Source organism: Podarcis muralis, chromosome 7 (assembly GCF_964188315.1).
Source record: "Podarcis muralis chromosome 7, rPodMur119.hap1.1, whole genome shotgun sequence".
NCBI classification, from domain to species: Eukaryota; Metazoa; Chordata; class Lepidosauria; order Squamata; family Lacertidae; genus Podarcis; species Podarcis muralis.
The window spans coordinates 41,321,813-41,349,809 of NC_135661.1; the positions used below are offsets into that span (position 1 = coordinate 41,321,813).

Genomic DNA, 27,997 nt, shown 5'->3' on the forward strand with positions numbered 1-27,997 from the left:
CCACTCAGCTGTGTGCTTTTATTCTGTTCCTAGTTTGGGGTAAAGGCAGATTTTAAGCTATTTCCCCCGCAAAGCTCAGCAGCAAACTCTGTTTGCGAGACCTCCCCCCCCCCCCCCGTAACAGCCATTAAAACTGGCCCATTCGTTCTGTGGGCTGCTGTGATCAATAGTGCAGTAATTTAGAATCATTCTCAAGACAAAAGGAGATTAATTTTGTCTTTAGCAAATACCAACCTGTGATGTGCCATGAAGCACACACAGGGCCCTAATATACACATACACAGCAGTCCAATAAGTTACTATCATTATTAATTTAGACTGAATCAAAGTAGCAGCCTTCCCCACCTCCTCTGGGAAATAAGACCCCAAACTTGCTATGCTGCACACCTATAGCAAATGGGCTGTCACTCCACAAGGATTTCGTGTTCATTATTTTAAGCAGTGTCAAGGACACTGGGACTTGAACAAAGAACCTCAGGTCAGAGTTGTACTAAGTCAGACTATTTACCTATCTAGCCTGGTATTCTGTGGATCTCCAGTGTCTCAGGCAGAGTGTTATTTCCCCATCAGCTGCTATGTGATTATTTTAACTGGAGATGCAAAGGGCAAAATCTAGGACCTTCTGTGTGCGATGCCCACCATGAGTTATGATCCTTCCTATATTAGTATGTGCTTAGGTCCTATTCAGCAAAGGTGGATTCAGTAGCAAGTGACCCAAACAAGCACCTGAACTCGTGTGTCTGTCTGTGTGTGTAAGGCTGAGAAGCTAACTATTACTCTAAATGTATCCAACAACTATCCAGCAGCTGAAACAAATAACACAAAAAGTTCACATTCACTTGTAAAGCTGATGCCAGCATTACGTCATAAGCTTTTTAATTTTTAAGAAAATGTACAACATCAATGCCCAGTAAACAAATGGTACGTGTGCCAGAGTGTTTGTAAGGGACTGTGATCAGATCCATGTGCACAAATCAGCTCATACAAGTATAAATCGTGAAATGCGCTACAAATGTGATTTTTAAAAACTCAATGTGTTGTTGTTGGCATCTGTCTATTTCAGGATACAATGGAGAAGTGTGCCTTTGAGGGTGAAATCAAACAACTGGAAGGTTACACTGCCTGCTTTGGCTGTAGAGACTGATGTGGGAGAGTCATGTTTTGTTGAAGCCGGGACAACTCAATGTATTAAAACACTGAATTAATTTGAGGGGGAGAGCTGAAGATATTCCTTGCCTGGGACACCATTTTAGACACTGCCCTTTAGACACAGAAGAGAATGGTGTTGTGTAAAACCAGGCACCTGAGATTGGCTGGGAGCAGCAGGCCTTTAAGACTGGCCAGCCATATGTGCTTAGAAGTGTAATTTAAAGCTCTCACACACAAAAGAACAGTACCTCTTCCAGTTGTGGCTAAACTTTTTCATACCAAGGGCTGCATCAACACATGGTCAGTCCTTCAGGGGCTGCATGCCAGAATGTGTGACCAAAGTGTAAAAGTCAATATACTTCTAATACTACTACTAAGATGAAGAAGGGAAACATTGCAAAAACATTGCAGGGCGAGTAAGATAAGAAAAACAACTGTTAGCCTCATAGAATCAGAGCAAGGGATCCATGGGAGCAGTCATTTTTTTAAAAATTGTTTTTAAATAATCAATGTTGTGGGTGTTGAGCCACAAAAAAACTATTATATGCAGCCCATGAATCATGTTTAAGCCACTCAGCTGCAGACCAACCACTACTGTCTGTTCAGCAACTGACTGCAGAGCCCATGGTCTGTGATTGTTTCTGTCCTGTTGGAACATGCAGGAGCACAGTATTGGTGTTTTGTTTCGTTTTGCTTTTTTACCAATTCACACCCACTAGTGCTGAAAATTTCAAGCCAAGAATTGCTAAGGCCCATGTGTGCTGGGAAGCCATACAACTTAAAATAGGTATGTGAGGATTTACTGTCACTTCATTGCTACTTTGGGAAAGATGCATGGCCAATGCTCAAAGGCACTTATGCTACTTCACATGCTTTGGCACTGAACTTTGACAGCAAGAACAGATTCCCTGGGCAAAGTTCTGTAATTCATATGAAAGACGTGCATGCCACAGTTCTGGGGCTGAACAGATAAGGTGTCCTAAATGTTTCACTACATCTTCAATTAGCAGCTGCAACCCCACAGCTAGGGAATGTAGATTCAATATTAACAGCTTGTTGTTCAGTTCTAGATTAGGAATTGCTTCTCCACCAAGGTTTTCTCAGCCAAGTTCCTCCTTCCAAGTGTGTCGCGAAGCATCTTCACAAACTGAAAGTCAAAGTAGTGCAATAAAGACACATGTCTATTGCAGTGGCGTAGCGTGGGGGGTGCAGGGGGGGCCGGCCGCACCGGGCGCAACATCTGGGGTTAGGGCAAATCCACAGGTTAGGGGGCGCAAATCCACGGGTTAGGGGGCGCAAATCCACGGGTTAGGGGGCGCAAATTACTTGCCTTGCCCCGGGTGCTGACAACCCACGCTACGCCACTGGTCTATTGTGAAGGTACCCAAACTGTGACACATGGAGCACCAGTGGTCCACCAGCTGCATTCAGGTGGCCCATGGTGTGTCTGCGGATTTTTGGTTAAAATGGGAGGCAATACACCCATCACATTAAACATGTTCTTGGTTTTCTCCTGTGTCCAGGGGTGTCTTACCCATAGAGGTTAGTGGCGTGGGGTGCCAGGGTGCCAGATTTTGGAGGGTGCCACAGGCTGAGTGTCCAGGAAGGAGAGTCAGGGCGTGCTCCCTTCCCTGCTCTGGGGCAGTCCCCTCCTCTCCTCTCAGCCGCCCATCGGAGCGCGCTGCAAGGATGGGGCAGGCGGCGAGCCACCTGATCTGCTTGCTGGCCCTCCTGTCACACAGACTTCCCTGGGAAGGTAAGGGGCGCCAGGCACTTAGAGGGAGGCTTTGCGTGAGGGCGCGGGAGGCTGTCTGGGCTGCGATCTGGGTGCCTCTTACGTACAGCGCCGAGTGCGTGTAGGACCACACGATGTAAACAAGCCAGACCAAAGCCCCCTCCCCTTAAAAAAGGTAGACAACTCTGGGAAATTGGGGGGGGGGGCTTGCTGGAGAGATATTTGTACCACAGTGCCGGATATGCTTAAGACAGCCCTGCTTGCGTCTACTGCCTGACAATTCCATTCCGCAACCCTCAGCTTTCACCCACTCTCACAATAAATGAGAGGGGCAGAACCTTCCACTGCTTTCTCCATTCCAAGCATATTCTTAAGAGAGTAAAATTAACATCCCATCCTCTAAGGACAAAGCTGTCAATTTCATATTCTCTCGCTTTCTCCAAACTTTAGTTCTGCATCAATTGGCATTTTTTTTTCTTTTTAAGGCCTCATGAAAATCTGTCACCATTTTGTGTGTATTTCTCCGAATATATTTTTTTTGTATGCATTGGTTGGAGAAGTCCATCACCAAATTGGGAGAAATGTGAATTTCAAAGCATAGCACCATTTCAGTTTGTGTATTGTTTTGTGAAGTGAGAATTAGGTGGGTACGTATGAAAATGTGAACTGACCCAAATCCCTACCCCAATCCCTACTCTTTAGAGATATATCATGCACCTGGTGTCACAAAACCATTTACCTTTTGCACGACAAAGGTCACAATTGTTGACAATACAAAATCCTGTGCTGCCAAATCTACAGCAGAGAAGACAAGGATTTCAAAGAGCAGCAGCACCAGTTCGTGACTGTAGAAAAGTGTTCTGCTAAATAAAGCACGGTCATCTAGAGGAAGAGGAATATAGTTTTATTATTATTAGTAGTAGTAGTATCTTTTTCAGATTTCCACCCTTTTTACTCTCACAGCAATTACTCTGTTTCTGAAAAAAACACCCCAAAATAGAATCTGCATTGCCACAAACACCCCAAAATAGAATCTGTATTGCCACAACCAAAGCACACATTTGAAACATACAATGGAGGCTGGACCATTAGGGCAAATGGGTCACTGACACACTAGGGTTGCCATATGTCCAGAATTTCCCAGATATAGCTGGGTTTCGGCTATGTAGATTTTGGTGAATTTTGACATTGTGTGTGTGGATTTTCACTTTTTGAAATATGGCAACCCTATGACCCTTACTTACAGTCAGCCAGGGGGTGGCTCTGCCTGTTCTGGCTCTGGCTCCACCTACTGGTGGACTCCCTGCCTCCTGCTTTACCAGTCTTAACAGACACCAGCCATCACTTAAAGCACTTTTACACCACATTAACAGTCATAGAAAATCCTGGGAACTGTTATTTGTTAAGGGTGCTGACCTCAGAGAGCTAAGATTTTCAACACCCTGAACAAACTACAGTTCCCAGGATGATCCATGCATGGTGTGCATGTGATCTAAGCCTCTTCATAACCATAAGGCCTTGCAGGGTCCACTTTTGTTGTCCATCTGTTAGTCTCCATGCCACAGGAGAATAATTTAAGAGTGTGTGAACATCTACAAATATCAAGCAGCAGTATCCTAAATGTGGGCACGTCTCCCAGACTGGTATAATGGTTAGTGACATACTTCAACCATCAGTGGTACAGTAAATGGCACATATCCATTCCTTGCATTTGATTGGTTTCTGTTTGAGCAGTCATGGGCTCATTCATCTCATTATGGAGCTCAGCATCTCCCAGGATTGTTAAGAACTGGTAGCTCTGTGAAGTCAGCACCCTTAATGAAGTTAAATCCCTGTGGCAGCAAGTGTGGTATAGCAGCTAGAGTGTCATACTAGGACCAAGAAGACCAGGCTGAAATCCCCACTCAGACATGAATTTCGGTGGGTGACTTTGGGCACTCACTGTCTCTCACCCTAACCTTCCTCGCAGGGTTGTTCTGGGAATTAAATGAGGACAGGGAGAACCAACTATACTAACTCGAACTCCTTGGAGAAATCAGTGGGATATAAATGAAATAAACCAATAAATATATTGTTAAAGTAGCACAATAGTTCTCTAAATGTATGGTGTGGATGTGAGCTAATAAAAGGCAATACCCAGTGCAGAAGCTTACAAACCAATTCCCACTGGTAAGTGTTTGGAATACCATTATAGAGAGTGGAAATGTCCCCTGGTTCCTGGAATTCCACGTCCATGATCCGCTCCAGGAAAAATTTGTCCTTCACCATGTAGTCCATATCTTTGTATCTCTAAAGGGTGGAGAGAGTGAGGAGACAATTAAAAGTGAAAGAAATATGTCAGTACAAGATGACTCACTTATAATTCATTTCCAAAACAGCTGGGCCTGCACGAATGCACAAAGACAAGGGGAAAAACATTAACTAAGGGTACTGTCACATGGCAGTTTACTGTGGACTCAAGTGTTGCTGCTCATGTAAAGAAGCTGTGGGCTGCATCCACATGACATCACCATCAAAATGCCTTCCTATATTATGTTACAAAAGCCTGGTGCCTGCCCCCTCTCTCTGCCAAGCAGTGGCCAGAGCGCATGGGATCACAGGCACCCACACAGGGTCTGTGCCCCTTTGGATAATAGAAGACACTGTGGAGATGATCGTGCTTTAAGAAATAGGGTTTATTTGCCTATTTACACCCTCAGTCTGCATGGAGGGGGTCCAGATCTTACAGCATGGTCCAAGGCATTGCAGGCAGTCCTCCCTCGCCAAGATAGATCTCAGCCTTCCTGCTTCCCAGAAGCCCCTTGCCCTGCCCCAAGCAGTTACCATGACAACCATCCAAATCTCCAGTCTCTGATCACACCTGGAGCAAGATGTTCCATTGTCTTGTTAACGACCACCATGACTCTCTTAACAGCCCTGGTTTGGCTAGGCTACCCTCCTATTATTATTTTAAGAAGACCTGATAGACCACCCAGGCAGTGGTCCATCTCTACCTTCCTCATCTGAGTTATCATTGGCTTGCTTGGCAGAAAGAGCCCCAGTGAGTAAGCAAGCAGTGACATCTTATGCTCCCCCTCACCATTGTCTGGGTCAGAATAAAAGGTGAGCGAGCAATGGTGGAAGAGCAGCTCCAAGAGGTTCTTGTCAGTGGTCCCTTGGTAGATGCCTGACTATGTTGGTCCTTGACACTGGCCCCCATTATTTGATATAAAGCAAAACACTTTGTGTAGAACAAACCATGGATACAAATGCCCAGTACAAAAAAAAAGGTGAATAGTAGACAGAGGTAGCCAAAGACTCACATGTTCAAAAAAGGAGACCAGAAAGCGGTTCAAGGCAAAGTAGCCATTTAGTCTCTGTTTGTGAAGGTCAGGTCGGATGTGGGCTCCTCTGGGAACCTGTCACAGAAAAAGTGCACAGACTTTTAAAGTTTGTGCCAGTTACTTGGCATTCCCAATTGAAGAGGTTTTTTTTAAAATACATCTATTTGTTTTCACTCAGATCTTGCCTTTGGCAGCAGGGATCTTGGCTCAATTTTCACCTGCTGTTCTGGAGCGCTGGCTTCCATGCACAGACAGAGTTTTAAATTAAAAAGTGTAGGGGGAAACGGGAGGGTTGCCTGTAGCCTAGCAGGCTGCTGTTCCTTGAAGGAGCTCAGCAAAAGAAAGCTCAACTAAGGTTAGCTTTTGATCAGGAAGTGAAAACAACCAAGTTTTGTGGCACCCTGAAGACTGTGGGGAGCATCCCAAAGGCCAGACAGAGAGTCCCAGAGTCTGCATGTGGCCCCCGGGCCTGACAGCTTCCACCCTCAAAGGCATCATCATTTCTAAGTAATACTTTGCCCAGCTGACCAATATCTTTGTCTAACAATTACTGAGAAAATAGGATTAGGTACTGTACCTCCATGAAAGATAGAGTTATTCTGTCATAGAATGCTCGAGTCCTGTCAGTAAGAAGCACCTCAAATGTTTGCACATCAGAGTAGGCCTCCAGGCCTCTCAGAGCACAGAGGTTCTCCTGTAGAGAGAACCAATGGAAGGGGTGGAAAGAATAATAATTGGGAAGTACAAAGCATAAATATCAGAGATCTCTTCTGGAGAGGGAGGGAGAGACGTTTCTTTGACTAAGGGTGTGTTCACATTACCACCTTAAAGCGAGGTGAAGTTGTTCCCTGCCCCCTGCACATTTCACAGCTCTTTACCCCCTAGTTGGTCACATCAACAGGGCTTTATTTATGTCAGATTTGTTTCTGTAGACACTAGGCAGCGTTGACTGGGCAGGGGATGTCTTGACCCTCTGCCAAGATGTTCATACAAACAGCTTAAGGACTAGGCCTAAAGCGAATTTGAGAAACAATTCATCTAGCATTTTATAACAAAGTACAGGATACATATGCCTTTGAGATAACGTCAAGTGAACATGGATTAAAACCCAGCACCAGAAATGCAGCGAGTGCCCAGGAAATGGGAGTGTGAATAGAGCCATAGAAACCTTGCCCCATGCCTTATTTTTGCACAAGACCTAGTGGAATTGATAACAATGTTCCTATTATTGGGGGCGGGGTGATGGGGTGACTATAAAATCCACAAGTTCTACCTTTCAACTCCCCCCAGTTTCAGTTGAATCATGATCGCCATAGCCTTGTAAAAATAGTAGCTAATGGGGTTTAAATCCTGACAAGCTCACTTGAAAATGGGCAAATCCAACAGGCAGACATAGCCTTCCCAGGTGCACAAAGTAATTGTCATAAAGAGAAAGGACAGATAGATGGACCAGTAGACACTATTACCTCCTCCTTCCTGATATAGGTGAGCATGGTGTCCATGCCCACATCTGCTTGTCCATGGACACTTCTCCCATGGATGTAGAAGCCATAACATCTGTGTGTCAAAATGAACACTGACACCTAGAGGGACAGGGAGAGGCAAATGAAGCACGCAACCATTTATCAAATGGGCAAATACAGTTTCAGAACATGTTTGAACACGATTGTAATCAAAACTTGTTTACAGATTAACAATGGCACAATTAAGACTCCCCTCTAGAGCAATTCAACCACACCCAACATATCTGGGCCTTTTGGGGGCAGGTGCCCCAGTTAAGGAATGTCCTCTCCCCAGGCAGACGAAGACTTTAAAAAATCACTCCTCAATCATTTTAGTATGGTTTTAATTTACCAATGATCAGATGGCTTTCATACTGAATGCATTTCATCTGCTGATTTTACCTGGTGTTGGTTTTTACTTTGCCCCAGTGCTTTAATGCTGTTGTTGTTTTAAGAATTTTAAAATTTGTTTTCCTATTATTACTACTACCACAACAAATGCTACCAGCACCAGCAGCTTTGGAAATTCTATTCAAATTGAGCAGCAAATTGTAAATACACTGAATAAACTAATCAGTTATGAGTCACTAGAAGGCCTGTATACTTGATTTGTTCTGATAATATCCTGCTTGCCGATCTTGGAGCAAGATAGCTAACAGACTGGTCTTGTGGTGACTTTGGCTAATGGCACATGGCCAAACTTTTATCTCTATGCAGCTCAGCCAACTGTTGCTCTGCACAGTTTTGTTATTGGCTTGTCTTATGATTGTGATTTTCATATTTATTTATTACATTTGTATGGTTCTCTTCCTCTGACATTTTATCCTCACAACAACCCTGTGAGGTAGGTTAGGCTGAGAGACAGTGACTAGCCCAAGGCCACCCAGTGAGCTTCATGGCCAAGTGAGGATTTGAACCCTGGTCTCCCAGGTCATCTTCTAACCACTATGCCACACGGGTTCTCATAGCATTCAAATAAAATTATAAAATTTTATTATTTTAATGAAGGTGTATTTTTTGTAATCCACACTGGGATCATTTGGTGAAGGAATATAGTAAATAAGTACATGAACATAAACTGCTTAGCAGTTTGAATGATTAAGCTGCACTGTATAGAAATCCTGTTAAATAAATATAATGCGACTCACATTGCTCAGGGAACAAAGATCAACAAACTGGTGAATCTTGTCCTCTACAAACCGCTCATATAACCCAACAGAAAACAGCACCTGTTTAAAACAAAAAGGCATGCTGCCTATAATCACCCTGGTAGGCAAGAACACACAGTAGGTTCCTCATCAGCAGCAATACTCAAAGGGTGCCTCATTTTACAGGAGGGGTTCAAGCGCATACTGGAAACTTAGATTTGCGCAATTAAAGTGCTCTGTTAGGCTGCCAAGGATGGCTGCCTCTCTCATTTTTGTGTTATGCCACGCTCCCCATGGCAACCATTTTGTGTTTTGCCACAACCTCTCCATGGCACCCATTTTGTGACTTGACACCCCAAGCCGGCACTCTTTCATAATCCAAAATGTGTCCACTAGTCCGAAAGGTTGGCAACCTTGGCCTTATTTCTTAATATAGCAAATGAGGTCTTTGAGGGTGTCCCACAACATGCACATGATAAGATTGCTCACTTCTTTTGTCATGTTACCTACCTAAGGACCTTTCAAAAACGGTTAGCTATTGCTCTTGATTTTGCATTTGTTACATTTTTCCACACTAGCACTTAAGGAAGAGGAGATGTAGAATGACCTAGATAGCCCTTTATTCTAATACAGCATCAAGGATATATTCATATATATATATATATATATATATTCATATATATATTCATATATATATATTCTTAGGCTGTGTATACACTATACCTTGGAAACACATTCTTTCCCTCAAACAATTTTGGGCACTGTCATTTACTCCTCACAGAGCACAATTCCCTGAAACCCTTAACAAACTACAATGCCGTAAATTCTGAGAGACAAAATGTGCTTCAAATATGCTTTTAAGCTATAGTGTGTACGCAGCTTTAGTTAAACCAAACTCAGTGAGAAAGATCACCTGTGCAATCCCCACTGCCAGCCAAACAGAAGCAGCAATCCCAAAGCGAAGAATTGGGCTCCAAGGAGCATGATAGGCATTTGGTCCCGGGTGCAGATTCACATTCAGGTCTCTTGATGTGAGATTTTTAAGCCCCACCACCTAGAAATTAAAAGAAGCCTGTTTGGTCCCCACTTCAACAGAACATAGTGGGATATGGGCCTAAGTCTCTTCTCAACCTCACTGAGTGGGCCCAGGGGTATGGCTCCCCCACCCCCCATAAAACTGGATTGATTACATAGTCATAAGAGTTGAGAGGGCTGCTGAGTCAACCACATTGTAATTTGGAGAATTAAAAAGCTTTAGAAATGCCCAATTTATAAGTTACATGAAGACACTGTAAGGTCATAGGTTAGGCCCATGGTTTATTTTATTTTCCTTTCTTTAAATATTTTTAAACTGCACCGCCATATTAAAAAAAATTGCAAGGTCTTATAAAAACTAGAAGTACACTAATTATTTTAAATTGTCTTTACTGTGTCAAACACTTCAGTAAAAACTGATGGGCAAAGGGTGATGTGGTGTTGGCCAACAGTTTAAATATCTTAACAAAGGGGATCAGACAAATTAATGTAGGCAGAGGGGCCTACCAAGGATTATTAGTCATGATGGCCCTATGTGGTGTAATGTTGGAAAATGTCAATCACTTCTCCTACCTAGGCAGTTATCTTTCCACAAGGGTCAACACTGATGCCGAAATCCAGCATCACCTGAGCTCTGCGGGTGCGGCTTTCTCCCAATTGAAGTGCAGAGTGTCTGAGGACCAGGACATTCGCAGGGAAACCAAAATGCTTGTTTACAAAGCTATTGTACTACCAACCTTGCTGTATGCTTGTGAAACATGGGCCACTTACAAACACCATCTCCACCTTCTCAAAAGATTCCATCAACGGTGTCTCCGAAAAATCTTACACATCACTTGGGAAGACAGGCGAACTAATATCGGTGTACTGGATGAAGCAAAAATCACCAGTGTTGAAGCAATGATTCTTCAACATCAACTTTGTTGGACTGGTCATGTTGTGTGGATGCCTGATTATCGTCTTCCAAAGCAACTACTCTATTCTGAACTTAAAAATGGAAAGTGTAATGCTGGTGGTCAACAAAAGAGGTTTAAAGACGGTCTCAAGGCAAATCTAAAAAAAGTCGTATGAACACCGACAACTGGGAAACACTGGCCTGCGAGCGCTCCAGTTGGAGAGCAGCCTTTACCAAAGGTGTCATGGACTTTGAAGACACTTGAACTCAGAACACAAGGGAGAAATGTGCTAAGAGGAAGGCACGCTTGGCAAATCCACACCATGATCAAATCCCGCCCGGGAACCAATGTCCCCACTGTGGAAGGATGTGTGGGTCCAGAATTGGGCTCCACAGTCACTTACAGACTCATTGTTAAAACAATCTTACTCGGCTACAAGTGATCGCCAAAGAAGAAAGAAGATGATGATGGCAACCTAGCTGTCCTGCCTTCTAGCTTCTTCCTCCATTAGTCTCAGTGTTGCCCTTGTGGAATTTAGCATGTTACCTCTGCCTGTCCTGGCTCTGGCTCCACTTACTGCTGGTCTCCCTGCCTTCTACCCTACCAGTCCAAACGGACACTTCCTCTCCTCCTGCCTCTGAGCTGGCCCTTAGAAAATCTAACTGTCTTCAAGTTTGGCAGAAGTTTTTGCACCCCTGGTGATCTGTGCAGAAGGTTGTGCACGCTGTGGTCATAAGTATATTGTATCAGTGACCTTGAGAAAGAGCAAAGTTATCAGTTGCAGAGCACAGAGACTGCACAGCAGATACTTTCTTTCCTTAATCTCTCTCTCTCTCACCTCCAGTAGCAGCAAGACGGCAAACAACTGGAGTGTAGGGTTCACTTTTCTGTGGGTCTGGATCTCGTTCCACTCATTAGCGATCAGAAAAGTTCTCCAGGCACTCACAGAGGAAGTAGCCTTCTGATATCCTGAAGCAGGGGAGGGAGGTTAAAACACACACACAATGAAGCTGAAACAATTGGCTTTATTTGAAGACTCCACACGAGCTTATCGGATTCTTGGCAAAGTGCAAAGCTCAACGCCCCTGGGTTTCCTTGAGCCCTTGCTTATGTTAATTTACCTCTCCTGATATGAAATCGTTACAATCTGAAGCAAGCTTGCTTCCTGGAACAGGCTCCTGCTGATTTCCCAGAAGAACCGAGGGCCTCAAAGTGATTTGCCAACACTAATTAAACAAGCAAGTATCACACAACAGCTGTGCGAATGTGCTGTAGGTAACATTGCCCTCATTTTCCTGGGAGTCAAAGCTTTAGATCTTCAAGAACATCCTCCGGTAGCCAGCACACGGTGTCAAACGTTTCATGCTCCATCCCACAAAATGCTAGGAAGCCCCATGGCCACCCCTTTTTGCCTGAATACAATAGTAGGTGGAATGAAAGGGCATGTGGAGGGATGCAAGATAAGATGGGGTTTCCTTTTGGCTGTGTTTTAAACTAAAATGGCTGAGCATAACCCTGGAACTGGAAGCAGTCACAGGACACTGGGAGGGAAAGCCATCGGATGATTCTTCCTAGCTAATCAGAGATTTGTAGATGGAGCACTGATTGGCATGCTGCCCTAGCAGATATCCTCCTTGGCTAGCCCTAGATCATGGGTAGCCAGTGAGGTGCTTTCCAAATACTGCTGGATCACAATCAGTCCCATCAAGTATGGCCATTGATCAGGGATAATGGGAGTTGCAGTATAGTCAACTTAAACCTTGTGGGGGGTTACACTTCAAGGATGGTACATATACACAAAAACATGTACAGTCAAACCACCACCTAGGAACCACCCCTACACAAACATCCTTACCTTTCTAGAGCCGGCATAGCAAACAGGTCTTACCCGCCAAGCGAGGCAGAACTCTCTTACAGGGCTCTAGGAGGCTATTTAGAGATCTCTCAAGGCGCCCGAGTTCCCACAAGATCTCCAAAAGCCCAGTGAGCAAGGTAGACAGCTTAAGAGCTCTTTCCACACCAGGAAAACACTGCACAAGAAATGCTTTTAAGCTCTCCGCCCCCTGTATGTTTAATTTGTGCGATTTTAGCTGGCTGGCCACCAAGTGAATAAAGCAGAAATCATGCAAGTTAAACATATGCAAGATGCGAGTTGGCTGTACAACCATGTCTGGAGAGCACCACTTTGTCTATACGTGCTCTGCACAGAGATGGAATGGAGAAAGTGGACAGAGACAAGTTTTGCACCCTCACTCCTAACACGACAATGTGTGGACACCCAATGAAGTTGGGTATAGCGTATAGTTTAACCGTGGAATTCAGTCCCACAGGAGGCACTGATGGCCACAAACTTGGATTACTATTAAAAATGGATTAGACAAATGTATGGAGGTAAAGGCTATCAATGGCTACTAGCCACAATTAGCTATGTTCTGCTTCCATGGTTGGATGCTTTCTTTTGTCTGTTTTGAAATTTCCAACATTCAGTTGCTGCCTTCAGATCACAGCCTTCTTACAGCCCTATACGCAACCTATCAGAAAACAAAGGCAAACTTTTACCCATAGATGCTTTTGCTGTTCCTCTCTCCTTTGGCTTCTCCCAGTCTATCAGGAAGATAGAAACTGTTAACTGGGTTATCAGAATATGTATGAGGTCCAAGCTCTGGAACAAAATCATCCACAGAGGGTTATTTCTCAGTGATGCAAATATAGGTTGTCCAGAGGTTTAGAGTGTGACGTTCCCAATAGCAGCTCTCAAACCACTGGCCCCAGTGTCTTAGGCAGAGGCGCACTCCAAACCTGAATGCCAACGGTCCCTTTAAATTCAGCACCCTATGGCAGGGTTTACAGCAGAATCAGACTTTTGTACCTGGCCCTTGGAACTCTCCCCAGAGTGTCTCCTAAAAACGTACCCCTCAAGTGTCAAAGGCCACAGCAAAGAGGTGCCTCTCTACCCTGGAAACATGTGGCCCTCCATATGCTGTTGGACTAAACCTCCCACTGTGCCCAGCCTGCATGGCCAATGGTCAGGAAGGATGGGAGTTGTAGTCCAGTAACATTTGGAGTGAGTCAGGTTTCCCTACTCGAAATTACAACAAAATAATGTAAGTTAAGCCATTCTGAACACTAACATGGTATATACCTTATTTTCCAGTGTATAAACCCCCCCCCCCCCCCGTGTATAAGATGACCCCTATTTTTTGGGACCGCAGCAAAAAAAAATTAGGGGGAAATTGTCCAAAGTTGTTACAGCCTGCCCGCAAATGCAAATCGCACGCATCACTGCGGCAAACAATTGTCCGCACACTCACCGTCGAAAACCCAGCAGCACACTCAACACAACCACAGCCGATTGCATGCATGCCTCACTGCTACTGTTAATAGCCCGCCCAATTGTCAAAGCCGCAGCTAATCATCAGCACGCCTTGCCGCAGCAACCTATCACACGCACAATCACCACAGATAGTTTCCTTTATAAGACAACCCACAATTTTAGCTGATTATTTCTAAGGAAAATATATTGGCTTAAGCACGGAAAAATACGGTATTTGCAAGTGAACTACAGACATCTTTTGAAAAAAGCATTAAGTGAAATAACAATAATAATAATACTACTGCAGGGGGTTGGACTAGATGACTCTTGGGGTCCCTTCCAACTCTACCATTCTATAAATAAGCAGCAGTGGCAGAATGAAAACAACAGCAGCCTGAATAAAGAGGCTGGGGTAAATAAAAACTGCTGTTACCCAGGACCTAAGGTTTGTTTTCTTTTTAAACCTATCACTTTTTACCTGCTAGCAAAAGACTCACAGAGGTACAACTCCCAGGGCCGCTTGGAGGAAAGTGATGCCAGTTGAACTAAATTAGGTCTACAGCCTAGACATGCTCTCCAAGGAGCTGTGTCAGTCTGTCTCAGTCTTGCTAAAGCAACTGATGTTCTTCAAGTCCCTTGAATTATTAAGCAGCATGATATTTCCATCCAGGTTAGGGCAGCCCTAACAACCTTTCCCGTCAGTGTTTTTTGTTGTGATTACGTATGCCATCTTTTAAAACTTTGACATTTCTCTGTGAGATGCAATGCCAGAGCCATCTCAAACACCCAGATCTCCCAATGTTCTTACCTTTAACACAAGAGCAGACAACAAGTAGATGATAAAGTTGGTCTCTATTTGGCTCCCAGCAGTGGGCAGTGTCCTCTCAACTGCAGAAAATTGCTGACCCTGGAAGAAGGACTGGAAATGAGGATGGACAAGAGAAGGCCTTTAAAAGGTAAAGGGACCCCTGACCATCAGGTCCAGTCGTGGCCGTCTCTGGGGTTGCGGCGCTCAGCTCGCTTTTATTGGCCGAGGGAGCCGGCGTACAGCTTCCGGGTCATGTGGCCAGCATGACTAAGCCGCTTCTGGAGAACCAGAGCAGCGCACAGAAACACCGTTTACCTTCCCGCTGGAGTGGTACCTATTTATCTACTTGCACTTTGATGTGCTTTCGAACTGCTAGGTTGGCAGGAGCAGGGACCGAGCAACGGGAGCTCACCCCGTTGCGGGGATTCGAACCACCGACCTTCTGATCGGCAAGTCCTAGGCTCTGTGGTTTAACCCACAGCACCACCTGCGTCCCTCTGAAGGCCTTTACCTACTGACAATTCTTCAGGGCTTAGAACTCATAATCGCTTTGCAATTAGGTAATGGCTGTTCCAGCACAGAACCTGCAACCTCATTAGGGGCACAAACTGAGAACCAAACTCAGTAGTGGAGTGCATGCTTTGCATACCAAAAGGCTCCCAGTCCAATCCCTGCCATCTCCTGTAAGGCTGAGAGAGACTGGATAACTGCTGTCAGCCATTCTTGATACTACTGAGCCACTAGATGGACCAGCATGGGCGTAGCCAGAATTTTTGCTGGGGGAGGGGGCAGCTACGCCCATGTGGACCAGTAGTCTGACTCTTGAAAAGGTAGCCTCCTATGTTTCAAGTACACTGGCTATTACTGATTTGGCTGGAAAGAACACAGGAAGCTACCTTAAACTGAATATAGCTATTGGCCTGTTGTGCTCAGTATTGTCTACTGGAAATGACTCTCCGGGATTTCAGACAGGAGTCTTGCCCGCTCTGCCTTGAGATGCTGGGGACCGAACAGGAGACTTTCTGCAAGAGCTACACCTCTTCCCCTCCAGCGGCATCTGACATCACCTCCAAGTGGAAGAAAGATGCAGTGCAGATACCTGCAGGAATATTCTAGTTCCGAGAGTTACCGGTACTTACCTTGAAAACTATGAGCCAATAAATGCCAATTCCAAGGCTGACCATGAAAAAGACATTTGCTAGAGATCCGCTGAAGTTGGCAAAGAATTTCACTATGACCTGCAGGAAAATAATTTTGTTTCAAGAGGGAAGAAAATATTGAAGGAAAAGAGAGACTGCACTGCAAATGGAGCAAAATGGAAACTGCACTATCATCTATAGCCAGGTTTCTGCTAGCAAAGTGTAAACAGGCAGAAATATACCTGCCATGTCTGCCCAACAAAGGAAGAGGAAATCGAGCAACACACCATTCTTGGGACTGCAAGAATTTCCAGCAGCTCACCCATGAAAGGAAAACTTACCATAAAGCTTATGTTTGGAAGTCGAGATCGCCGGGTCCAAGTGCTGGTCTCTAGCAAGGCATAGATGATTGCAAGGAATCCCAGGGCTCCAAATGCAATCTGTCAAGAGAGAGGGCAGGGATGGAGGACAGTAGCAGGTGTGTCATCCATAGGGACGAGTGAACCGGTCTTGTTTTGGGTTTTTTCTGTTTCTCATTTTTCCATTCTTCAGTTATCCTCTCCACATTGGTTTGCAAATTCTTTCTTTTTAAAGTGCTCAATAAAATGCACCACCATTTTAGTGTGAATTTCTCCAAATATACACATTTTTGCTAAGCACTTTTTCCTAATATAATGCAATTTTTTGTATGTTATTTTCACTAGTCTGTCTATGGGCCCATGAAAGCTTAAGCTGCCCTAAACCTATGAGTCTGCACAGCAAACCCAAGAAGAGCGTCTTAAAGACTAAACACAGCTACCCTTCTGGAATCCTGCCATGAGAGTTACTCACATCTGTAGCTTGCTGAGCCGTTCCAGGATCCTGGATATAAGAGACTGAAAATGACACCTGAAAAGAAATAGCACAACAGAGAAGTAATAACAGGAAGAAAGCAGGCCTGTTAGCTGCAGGCTGTGGGCACAGCTTCAGCTGACGTCATTATTGTCAGAAGCTTTGGAAAACATCGTGCAAAGTTTGGGTAAGCTGGCAGAAGACATAATCTGAATTGCTTTGGGATCTTCACACTCTTGAAACCCTGGAAGCTCTTGTAACCCATTTCAAACTGTTACTAAACAACCTGTCTGATTCTGCATGCATTTTTCTTTTTGCAACATGCACGTGAGAACCGTGTGGAGTGCTACTGTTCAGTGTTCCAGCCAGCAAGGCCCTTGCCCTGGATACTCCATTCCATTTCCCCATCCCAGTTTTCTTTCCCCTTGCCCCCCAACAGCCAGTCACAATTCCATGCCCACAGAGCGTGCCCAGTTTTTCATTGGACTGTTGTTAACTTTTGGGGGTCATCCCTCTTAAGCATTCTTCCCCCTCCCCCACCACCCCAACAAGCTTAAAGTTCTTCTAAGCCTGTTAATACCTCTGGCTTGAGCATGATTGGTGCCATTTTGGCTAGGGAAGTATCCACACTCAGCATTAGTATATTTATACCGGATTTTCCTCTTCTGCATATGCAAGGAACAGCATCCTTGCCATGCTACGTTAACAGAAATAATGGCAGGCTCATTTCTCAGTGACTTTGTCCATCAGTGTTTCCCCTTGTTCAGCAAACCACACTGTCAGAGACAGCATTTCTCTCCTCTTGCTGAAAACCCATCACACCAAGTAAATCAATGAGACTGCAGAGTCGAAGCCAAGTAGCAAAGGGAATCCTCCTGTGCTGCGCATAACCAACTTGAGTTGTAGGGGAACAGCAGAGTATGCAAAAGGAAGGAGTGAGAGCACCGACTGTAGATGGGCAGGCAGGCAAGAGAAGGAGGGAGACTCAAGGGACAGAGAGCTGCATGCTGGATGAAGCTTAAAGGTTTTGGGTCTGATGGTGCTTCCAGACAACCAGTTTACTGGTTGGGAGATTATCTGCAGGGAGATTAGACAACATTGGCTTTTTAATGACCATTCATTCTAATTTTGTTGCAGGGGGTTGGATAGCATCAAAGCAGGTGTTATCCCACACTTACGAGTGCATTTCCCCTCACACTCCTTATTGCAAGAAGCCTGACATTTTGGAGGAAGCAGGTTTGTTGCACATGACTCTCAATCAACTTTAATTTGGACTATAGGAAGCTGATTTATACTGAGTCACACCAGTGGTCCATGTAGCTCAGTCTTGTCTACTGGTAGGGTTTCAGGGAGGGAGTAGGAATTAAGAGTTATCCCCTGGACTGATTGGGGGCCTCCCCAGTGTGGATCTGATCTTCGTTTGCCCATTAGGATCAGAAGAAGACATAAGAAGTGCTCTGGGGGATAGTCCAGCCTCCTGTTCTCACAGTAGCCAACCAAGTGCCTGCAGGATGCCCACAAGCAGGATTTGAAGGCAACAGCTCTCTCCCCACTTGTGATTCTCATGCTGCCTCTAACAGTGAAGGCAGAACATGGCCATCACAGCTAGTATCCATTAAGTCTTATTTATCCTCCACAAACCCTCCACAAATCACCTGTACGCTCTTAATCTACTAGAAGTGGCTCTTTGGGGTCCTGGGCAGAGAACAGTCTTTCCCATCACCTGCCAGCTTTCCCTGCCCCAAACTGAGCTACTACAGCAGACATGGCCTTGCTTAGCCAACCTTGCGCTGCCTGTTTCCTGGGTGACTTCTCATCTGACTGGCAGAGGCAGCTTCCTTGCAGGGGGAGAAGCAGGCCAGCATCCAGGCAGGTGGGCGCCTTTGCTTTCAGCCCTGACAATCTCCCAGCACAAACCCGGTTCTAATTAACACCTGCTGAAGCAACAGCTGCTGGAGGGAAGGGGAAAAAGGAAGGGGGGGGATGGAGCCAGCCTTATTGTTTCAGCTGCTGCTGCTGCACACATGTATTTCTCTCCCTCCTGGAAGAGCAGCTGTGGGTGAAGGGGAGGACTTGAGCCCCCCCTTGCCCCCCTTGCCTGAGCGACTCCAGTGCTGCTCCGCGTTGAATATTTCACTGTCAGCAGGAAAGGGGGGTTGTCTCCTCCAGGAGTCCCGGTTGGCAGGTATACACTGTATAAGCCAGGAGAAAGGAAGAGGGAAAAGAAGGTTAACCGGAGGACAAAGCCAGTAATTAGAGGAAGGAGTGATGAATCGCTCTGCCTCTGCAGAGAAAACGAGTTGCAGCGGAGGAAAAAGGTGCTAATTGGGCAGAAGGGAGCCAAGGTCAATGTACTTAAAACATGCAGAATCGGAGGATGCTGGTGGGTCCAGCACAGATGCCTTAGGGCAGCAGGGGTGGGGGAGCTTATCCAGCCCAAAGGGTCATGGCTCAGTGGCAGAGTATCTGCTTTGCATGCAGAAGGTCCCAGGTTCAATCCCCACCATCTCAAGGCAGGGAAAGACTGCCTGCCTGAAACACTGCAGGACCACTGCCAGTCAGTGTAGACAATACAGAGATAGATGGAGCAATGGGTCTGACTCAGCAAGCAGCGTCCTGAGTCACGCCAGGCAACCCAGCCCCCGCATTTTAGGCATTCTATGACGCTGAGGTGGGACTCTCTCCAGACAACCTGCTCCCCACCCCCAACATCCAGATCAGCACCTCCCAGACCTCAAGGCCTTTCCCCAGGGGGCAACTTCACCCTCTAGTCCCAATCCGCCTCCCCTTGTAATTATCAGCAGAGGAAGGCGTAAAGGAGGTCCAGTGAGGATGCCTGTAGGGCTGCATTTGGCCTGGAGGGGGCAATCTGAGAAGTCAAATTAATTGCGTAAATGCAGCTTATCTGCATATTTCTTGCTATGTAAATAGCATCCTTGAGGCTGGCGGTGGTGGGGAGGGAAAATTTAACACAAACTCCCCACCTGGGTGCCAACAAAAATAATCTCTCTGAAGCAGCTGATTGCATTTCAAGGAAAACTCTTGGGAGCCAGTGGGCGATGTCCTCAAAAGACAGGATTTCCTCAAAGGAAAGGTAATCATCAGGACTACAGCAGAGAGGAAAGGGTTAAACTCTCCCTCTTTGCTTGTTGAGAGCCTAATAATGACCACACACACACACCAGCTGCTATTTGCATTTCTAAACAAACAAACAAACAAACAAACAAACAAACAATGCTTGTTACATTTAGCCAAGACACAAGCCTTGTTTGTCCCAGATATGCCAAAACTAACTGCTTATTCCCCTCTATTTTAATGTAAGAATCAGGGATTTTTGCAGCGGTTAAAATCCACACAATTTCCTGATTAACCTACCCATCAAGACAAGACCTTCAAGGAAGATTAAAATGGGTAGGAGATCTGATTATTGAACTAACTGCAGGAACACTCATTCTCCAAATCCCTGCCCCGCACTCCGCAAGCGCAATTGCAGCACATGTCTATGCTTTACTACTACTACTACTACAACTACTACTATTACCTGAGGATCAATTCTGCTGCAAATGTAACAGTTGCTGGGACATTTGTCAGGTTTACTTTTCTGCCAGAGAGCCCGTCAACCAGAAAGAATCTTCGGAGATGGGATGCTGGAAAAATCATTGGGGGGGGGGGGGGAGAGAGAGCAAAAGCTTTATATGCTCTTTATATGCTGAAGACTCAGCCCTTTGTGCCATTGAGAGGAAAATAATGAAACACAGCATCTGACAAAGATGCACTGTATATTGTCTTCTATGTATTGTATGATGCAGTACACAGTATACTGAGTAGTCAATTCTATGTATTCTTTGTAATTAAAGAAAGCATTAAGCCAACACATAGTCGAAATAGGGAAATGGCTCCCACAGGAGACAGTCATGGCCACCAGCATAGCTGGCTTTAAAAGTGGTTTGCACAAATTCCTGGAGAGTAGGGCTATTGATGGCTAGGCTAGTTATCATGATGTCTATGCTCTTCCTCCACAGCTGGAAGCAGTAATGCTTCCAAATACCAGTTGCTGGAGATCACACAAGGGGACAGTGTTCACGTGCTCAGATCCTGCTTCAGGATTTCCCATAGGTATCTGGCTGGCCACAGTGAAAACAAGATGCTGCACTAGATGGGCCATCGGCCTGATCCAGCAGGACTCTTCTAACATTACTGACTACATCCACATTTCCAGCTCTGCCACACCCACTTCACCATGAAGAGCTGGCCACGAGTCAATGAGGCCCTTAGCCCGAAGAAAAGATTAGCTACCACTGTGGCAGTTTGCAAATTTTAAGCCAAATAGGATGTGTGTACACATTGCCAGCTTAGGACGCAGCTAGGTTGTTATTTCCCCCAATTTGGATTAAAGTTGTGGGGAGGTTCTTTGGGGGGGGAACATATATCTAAACTCAGTATTTCGCAAGAAAGGTAAAGGTAAAGGGACCCCTGGCCGTTTAAGTCCAGTCATGGATGACTCTGGGGTTGCAGCACTCATCTCGCATTACTGGCCGAGGGAGCCAGCATACAGCTTTCAGGTCATGTGGCCAGCATGACTAAGCCGCTTTTGGAGAACCAGAGCAGCGCACGGAAACGCCATTCACCTTTCTGCCAGAGCGGTACCTATTTATCTACTTGCACTGTTGTGCTTTCGAACTGCTAGGTGGGCAGGAGCTGGGACCAAGCAACAGGAGCTCACCCCGTCGCAGGGATTTGAACCGCTGACCTTCTGATCAGCAAGCCCTAGGCTCTGTGGTTTAACCCACAGCGCAACCCGCATCCCTATTTCATAAGAAACAACAGGATAAATACAGGATCGACATGGATTGGTGGCTAATGTTGTGTGAGGCAGAGTAAACGGCAGCATGTATACAGTCATGGCTTTAGGGAAAACTGTTGTAATGTTACTGGACTCAAATCTGGTGAGTAGGTGTTGAAAAGCTGCGGCTGTGAGGTATGCGTCAAGTATCAGTCTTGTAAACAGCCCCACAAAGTGTTACTAGCCTGCACAACTGTTTACTAGTCTTTTGGGGTTCTGTCCTGTGTACTGGGTGCAGAAAAGGGGTCTTTCCCTCATTTGGCAGCTGGCTTGCTTTCACAGAGTGGGAGAGCACTTCATTCCTCTTCCTTCACCACCAGCCTGCTCACTCACCTGCATGCAATGCTTCATTGCCCTTATGTACAGCCTGCTGCAAATACATTGCCAGAGGATGTGTGCTTCGAAAAGGTCGTAAAGATGGCACTAAAAGCTTTCCGCTTTGGAAAAGTGGGGTGAAAGAACTAAAGAAATTAGTTGTGCATCCAAAAGTCAGGAGCACAAAGGCTAAGGGAAGGGAAGAGAAGAGAAGAGAAGAGGGGAAGAGACTGAGGAGAGAGAGATGATGAAGGAGAAGTAAAGGCTTGCATGGGTGATAATACCCAAAGCTCCTAACTCTCTAACCCCATCCCTAACCCTCTGAAACATCGTCCTTCAAAGAATCCTGAGAACTCTAGTTTCTTAAGGGTGCTGGGAACTGCCACTCTATGATGGGCAAGCTACAATTCCCAGGATTGTTGGGGGAAAGCTGAGTGCTTGAAATGTGTTCTAAATGTATGGTGTGTGTACACAGCCAAGGAAAGGCTCACCTTGGTTGTTTGTGCGTATTGCTGGATTCTCTACAGGGACCGGCCACAGTCGGACATGTCCTTCTTCATCCTCAAACTGTAAGAACATCTCATAAAAGACAGGTTCAGGGACACCTTGCAGTAGGGCCGAGACGTCAAGGGTACACTATAGAATGGAAAATTATTAGATACTACCACATATCTCTTCACTGTGCCAAAAAAAGAGTCTGCAGGGGAGAGGGTGAATCCATTTACTCTTCTGAGTCGTCCTTATTTACTCAGTTAAAAAAAGAACAACATAGATTAGAACACGAGCCGCCCCATGCAAAAATGAATTAAGCCTGCAGTTCTATACACAGCAGTCACCTTCACTGAAAAGAGTGTGATTTAGCTTTAAGGAGAGGGGATGCCACAACAGTCAGGGTTCTCTGCCATAACATATACATAAGTGAGATGAGTGTTGTAAAAACACTTCGCACAGACTCTGATTCAAATGAATTATTACAGCAATGGCTCAAGGCTGCAACAGATGCCAGTTTTATCACCCACTCATTTCCTTATGTTAAGATGCTGTTTTTCTTCCATATTGCAGAGTAGTGTTAAACCTATCATTGCCAAGGGTAGGGAATCCCAGGCCCTGGGGACAGGCGTCTCTCTCCAGCCCTCAGAACTTTCCCTGGGCCACACACCCTTCCCCCTGCTTCATACCCTCCTTTTTGCCTGGCTAGAATGTGTCCTTGAATTCTGATCATGGCCCCTGTTTGTCTGGATGGAGGACAGAGAGGTGTGTGGCAGTAGAAACTAGCCTACTGTACAAAGGTAATATTTACATCTGTTGCCCTGCCCACTTTTGCCTCTGACTCCTCCCACCACCCACCACTGGCATCTGGCCCTTGAAATGCTTTCCAGATTGGAATGAAGCCATTGGGCTGAAAAGGTCCCCCCCCCCAAAAAAAAAAAATATCTATGCCACAAAGCAGAGCTTTCCAAACTGTGTGTTAGTGTGTCGGCTGCAATGTTGCACAAACACTTCCCACACTCTTCCCAGGGCTGGAAAGGGATTAGTTTAATCTCCGGTTTGCTGGCAAAACTGAATTACTGTGTCGCGAAATGATGCATGTCTAAAAAGTGTGTTGAGTGCTCAAGGCAGTCGCCTCACCTTGCCTCATAGGTGGGCCGGTCCTGGTGGGGGCCACACCCACTACTGGCATTCAGCCCCCAGAGAGGTTCCAATGAGGCAATACAAACCTCAGGCTGAAAAAGGTTAGCCACCCCCCTGGGATCTTAGAAGGGGAAAGCTTTCTTGCACTAAAGCCAACACTTACAGACTGGCTGTATGATGTTCCAAACACAAAGGCAGCATCCATGACACTCTGTCTGTCTGGGCAGAGCTAAGAAGATGGAAAGAGAAGAAGAGGCAGAAATTGCACACAGCCATAATTTCCTACTTTTTCTTCCCAAATGCCCATGAAACGAACATGCAAATCCTGCTAATTATACGTGTTAAACTAGTATGCTGCACTGAGATAAGCTGAGACCTATATTAAATTTTAAATTATGTTATCCAGTCCTTCCTTCAAGGAGGGCAGAGAATACACACAGTATCATTTTATTCTCAGAACCATCCTGTGAAAGGAGGTTAGTTGCTGAGGAGCTGCCCCAGGGAACTTGCTGGCCAAGATATGAAGGTGGCTGCTGGCTTAGACCTCTTTCAAACAGGGTTAGAGACATTGATGAAGTGGGGAAGGAGGATGGGGAGGAAGAGAGTAAGAGGTCTATCAGTGGCTGCTGGGCATGATGGTTATATGGAACCTCCAGTTTCAGGGCAGTCCACTAATGAATAACAGTAGCTGAGGGATAAACAGTGGGGGTGACTATATAAAAAAATTCTCCAACCTCTCTTCTAAGCTGACATTCCATTGGAACTGCAGCAAAAACAGCAATGTTGCCGAGAACAGAAAGAAACTGACTCACTTGCAACGTCGCTCCTCTCACATCTTCCCAGCCTAAGAACTTTCCAAGCACATTGTACTTTATGACCTTAAAGTCAATCTGTAGAGATGAGGGAAAAGACAGTAACTGGAGGCCAATGTTCTCAGCCAGCTTCTGTGCACCTTAAAAAGCCCTTCTGCAAAGACAGTCCTATAGTCTATTCAGCTCAATTTTTTAAAAAAGCTAATAATGACTGGCAGCAGGCTGGACAACAGTAATTAATATCTATAAAGAGAATAAGACCTCAAGCTTGCCTGAGGCAACACATGTCACCCTGGAACGTTTGCGTCATAATCCTAGGTGCTGAAAATGGGCTAAGGTTGTTCAGAAGTCAATGACACTCTGCACATGCTTAGAGACACCCCAGATTGCTTCCAGTTTACTATTGCTGAGTCCCAGAGTTAAGAACAGGTTGCAGAGATGAGCTTTAGCAGCAATTAACCCCCCAACAGTTCTTCCATCCAGGCCCTTTAAACTAAGCAATGTTTTCTCTTGTCACCCGTTACCCCATGTGTTACTGTAATGTGTACACAACCTTAATTTTTGCCCTCTTGCTTGCTTTCTCTGTCTCTGTCTGTTTCTGTGTGTGTGTGTGTGTGTGTGTGTGTCACACACACACACACACACACACACACACACACACAGAGCAAATGCCAGTGTTTGTGCCTGCTTGGACTTGCCTTTGAAGTCTTCCCAAAAACCATCTGAGGGGAAGTTCCTCCATGATTACCGTACCACAGCTTTGGAAGATCTTGGCTTCTGAGAAGAAAATGCAGTGAGGATTTATCTGAGAAGCAGCAATGCTCTCATATGAATAGAAACTTTTAAGGTCAGGCTAAATGTGATGCCAGTTCATACACTACAGTTGTACCTCAGCTCCCGAACGCCTTGGGAGTCGAATGTTTCGGCTCCCGAACGATCGAAAACCAGAAGCGAGTGTTCCAGTTTTCAAACGTTCTTTTGGAAGCCCAATGTCCAACGGGGCTTCTGTGGCTTCTGACTGCCTGCAGGAAGCTCCAATCAGAAGCCGTGCTTTGGAAGTCAAACGTTTCAGAAGTCAAACGGACTTCCGGAATGGATTCTGTTCGACTTCTGAGGTACGGCTATATAGCCTTACAGCTGGTATATTTGCATTAGGAAAGAAGGTCCCACAAAATCACCAGCCATGGGGCTCCTCCAGACCGAGACTGCAGCACAGAAGGGGTGGGATTAAGGCCCCACATGCCAACTCCCTATGTGGATCAGGCCCTCCAGATATGCAGTTTACTTCAAAAAAAGCCACACACGCAATATATTACGAGTGGGCTATAAATACCTCCTTGCACCAAGATTGATGGATACTCACTTGGTCTTCATATAGAGATCATAGGCCCGGTTTTGTAAAGAGAAGGCTTCCAAAATGACCATGTTTGTGAGAATTTGGCAGGCCGTCACATTGCAGGTGTTCTAGAGACAAGTAAAACTGAAAAAAGGTGAAGACTTTCCTGCGCAAGAGCTTGAAGGAGAGCTGGAGATACATGAGCACCTAAATCCAGAGAAAAGGCCTTTGCAAGGCCTCCCGGGTCTTGGCATTAAACATTAACACAGATGTCAGATGCAGGAGGAGGAATCTCACAGAATACACACGACAGCTGGGACAGCAGCTTGCAGAAGATGACATGTGTGTCAGTCTGGGGTCACTGACAGAGAATGTAAAGCAGGGGGTAGTGAACTTGAGACCCAAATACAGGACTGTTTATCCAGGCCTCAGAAGTCTTCGTAGGCCGCATTCCCGCCTTGCCTGCCTCCAATCAGTAGAGGTCAGGGCTGAGACTAACAGATAACTTTTAAACTTCACCCACTTTCTGTCCTGCAAGAAGCAGGCATGAGGACTAGTTCCCAGGTCACTTAGACTCCAAAGCCATCCTTGTTAATATGAAGAAACTGTAAGTAAAGAACCTTTATTTCTTTACCAATGGGACCTCTGTGTGTTTAATTTGCTCTCTTGTGATGTGGGCATGTGATAAGAACAGGTGGTGATGTCACTGGGTAGTTCCAGCTTCCAAGCTTTTTAACTCTGCTATAAACCTACCAATTTATTTATTATTTTTTAAAAACCCCAAACTTTGTATCCTCAATGAGTGTTTTTGGCCCAGCTGAAAGGTCCCCTTCAACTCAGGCAGAAAGTTCTAGGTACAGTCCTCAGCATCATCCGTTCAAAGGGTCAGGTTGCAGAAGTGGGAAAATATTATATCTGCCAGAAAACCCTTTCCTTACATTTTATAACCCACTTTTCCTACAAGGAGCTCAGGTGGCATACATTATTCTCCCCTCCTCTCCGTTCAGTCCTCACAACTCTGTAAAGCTAGGTTTAGGCAGCAAATTGGTGACTGGCCCTAGGTCACTCAGTGAGCTACTTAGCTAGTGGGGATTTGAACCCTGATCTCCCAGATCCTAGTCTGACTCTCTAACCACTACTCTATACTCACTAGAGAGCTTCTAGGCTAAACAGACAGACAGCCTGACCTGCTTTATAACAGAATAATGCAATCTGACTAGTGAGTGCAGAGGCATTTTGAGAAGGCAACAGAGCTCTGATCCTGCCCAGAAGCTCATGGGATGGAGCAGGGGAGAGGATTCTTTGTTCTGGGGACATTCCCAGGATAGCACACAAAGCCGCAAAATAGCATAAGTTGGCAATGCAAGGAGGAGGAAGTGGAGCAAAAAACCCCAACCCCACTTACGTTGCAACTCAGGAAACTGTCGTCAAGGAACATGGATTCCCAGAGTGTGTTGGGTGGCAGGTTACTCTGAAGGAGAGGAAGGGGCAGAGAGGGGGAGAGGGAAAGTCAGCATTGAAAGAGCCTGCCTGCATATGAGAAAAAAAGGAATGAAGGAATGTGTTCTTACACAGCCACGGCAGTCGAGAGGTGATGGCTGCTTATTTGTCTCATTCAGTCCAGCTACACAAACGCACTCCAAGCCTAGAAAGAGGAGGAACACTCAAAAACCTTGCATTGGTTCCTTTAAGGGTCCTTCCTTAAGATCCTGATACATCAAGTGCTTGCAGTTCAAAACTATATTTTTTTATATATAAAAATCTCCCTCTTGCTTGGCTTCTTAGTTATGGGGATTATTCTTTCCACTGCCACCCTGCTCCCTGCAACTTATTTTATTGCATCCATTTCGCACTCACCGTCAGGGCTCTGTGTCTGTTTCTGGGCGCAGGAGCCACACTGGCCCGTCTCAATATTGAAGAATTCTTCGGTCCCACATTTCCTTGGTGGGCCTGACAAAACAGGAACACCCCCGATAATTTGAGGCGTGGAGCCGTGAGGGAGGTAAAGCAAACAGAGACAGAGGAGGAGGCAGGCCAAGTGAAGTGGCATTCTCAACTCAGGCTCCAAGTTAGGTGTTAGTTTCTCTCCCATACTTATTCCCTCTGGAGAAAGGAGTTGTGGACTGGAGAAGCCTGGCTGGCCGGAGAGTGTATACAGACAAGGGCATCCATGGTAACCA

The 27,997-nt window shown here is 45.6% G+C and overlaps 1 protein-coding gene across 1 annotated transcript; it reads right to left on the reverse strand.

Annotated features, from left to right (window-relative positions):
- Positions 1-828: 828 nt before the first annotated feature.
- Positions 829-27,989, reverse strand: LOC114602156 (meckelin-like). The gene is given in 25 exon segments (XM_028740042.2): positions 829-2,296; positions 3,624-3,766; positions 5,071-5,173; positions 6,187-6,282; positions 6,785-6,901; positions 7,674-7,790; positions 8,858-8,938; positions 9,771-9,911; positions 11,627-11,757; positions 13,348-13,450; positions 14,910-15,008; positions 16,049-16,147; positions 16,390-16,488; positions 16,880-16,936; positions 18,978-19,071; positions 20,421-20,526; positions 22,529-22,673; positions 23,833-23,898; positions 24,482-24,559; positions 25,180-25,258; positions 25,845-25,945; positions 27,223-27,288; positions 27,389-27,462; positions 27,675-27,963; positions 27,966-27,989. Coding segments are annotated over 25 exon segments (2,589 nt in total). The 3' UTR covers positions 829-2,215.
- Between the last annotated feature and the right edge of the window lie 8 nt (positions 27,990-27,997).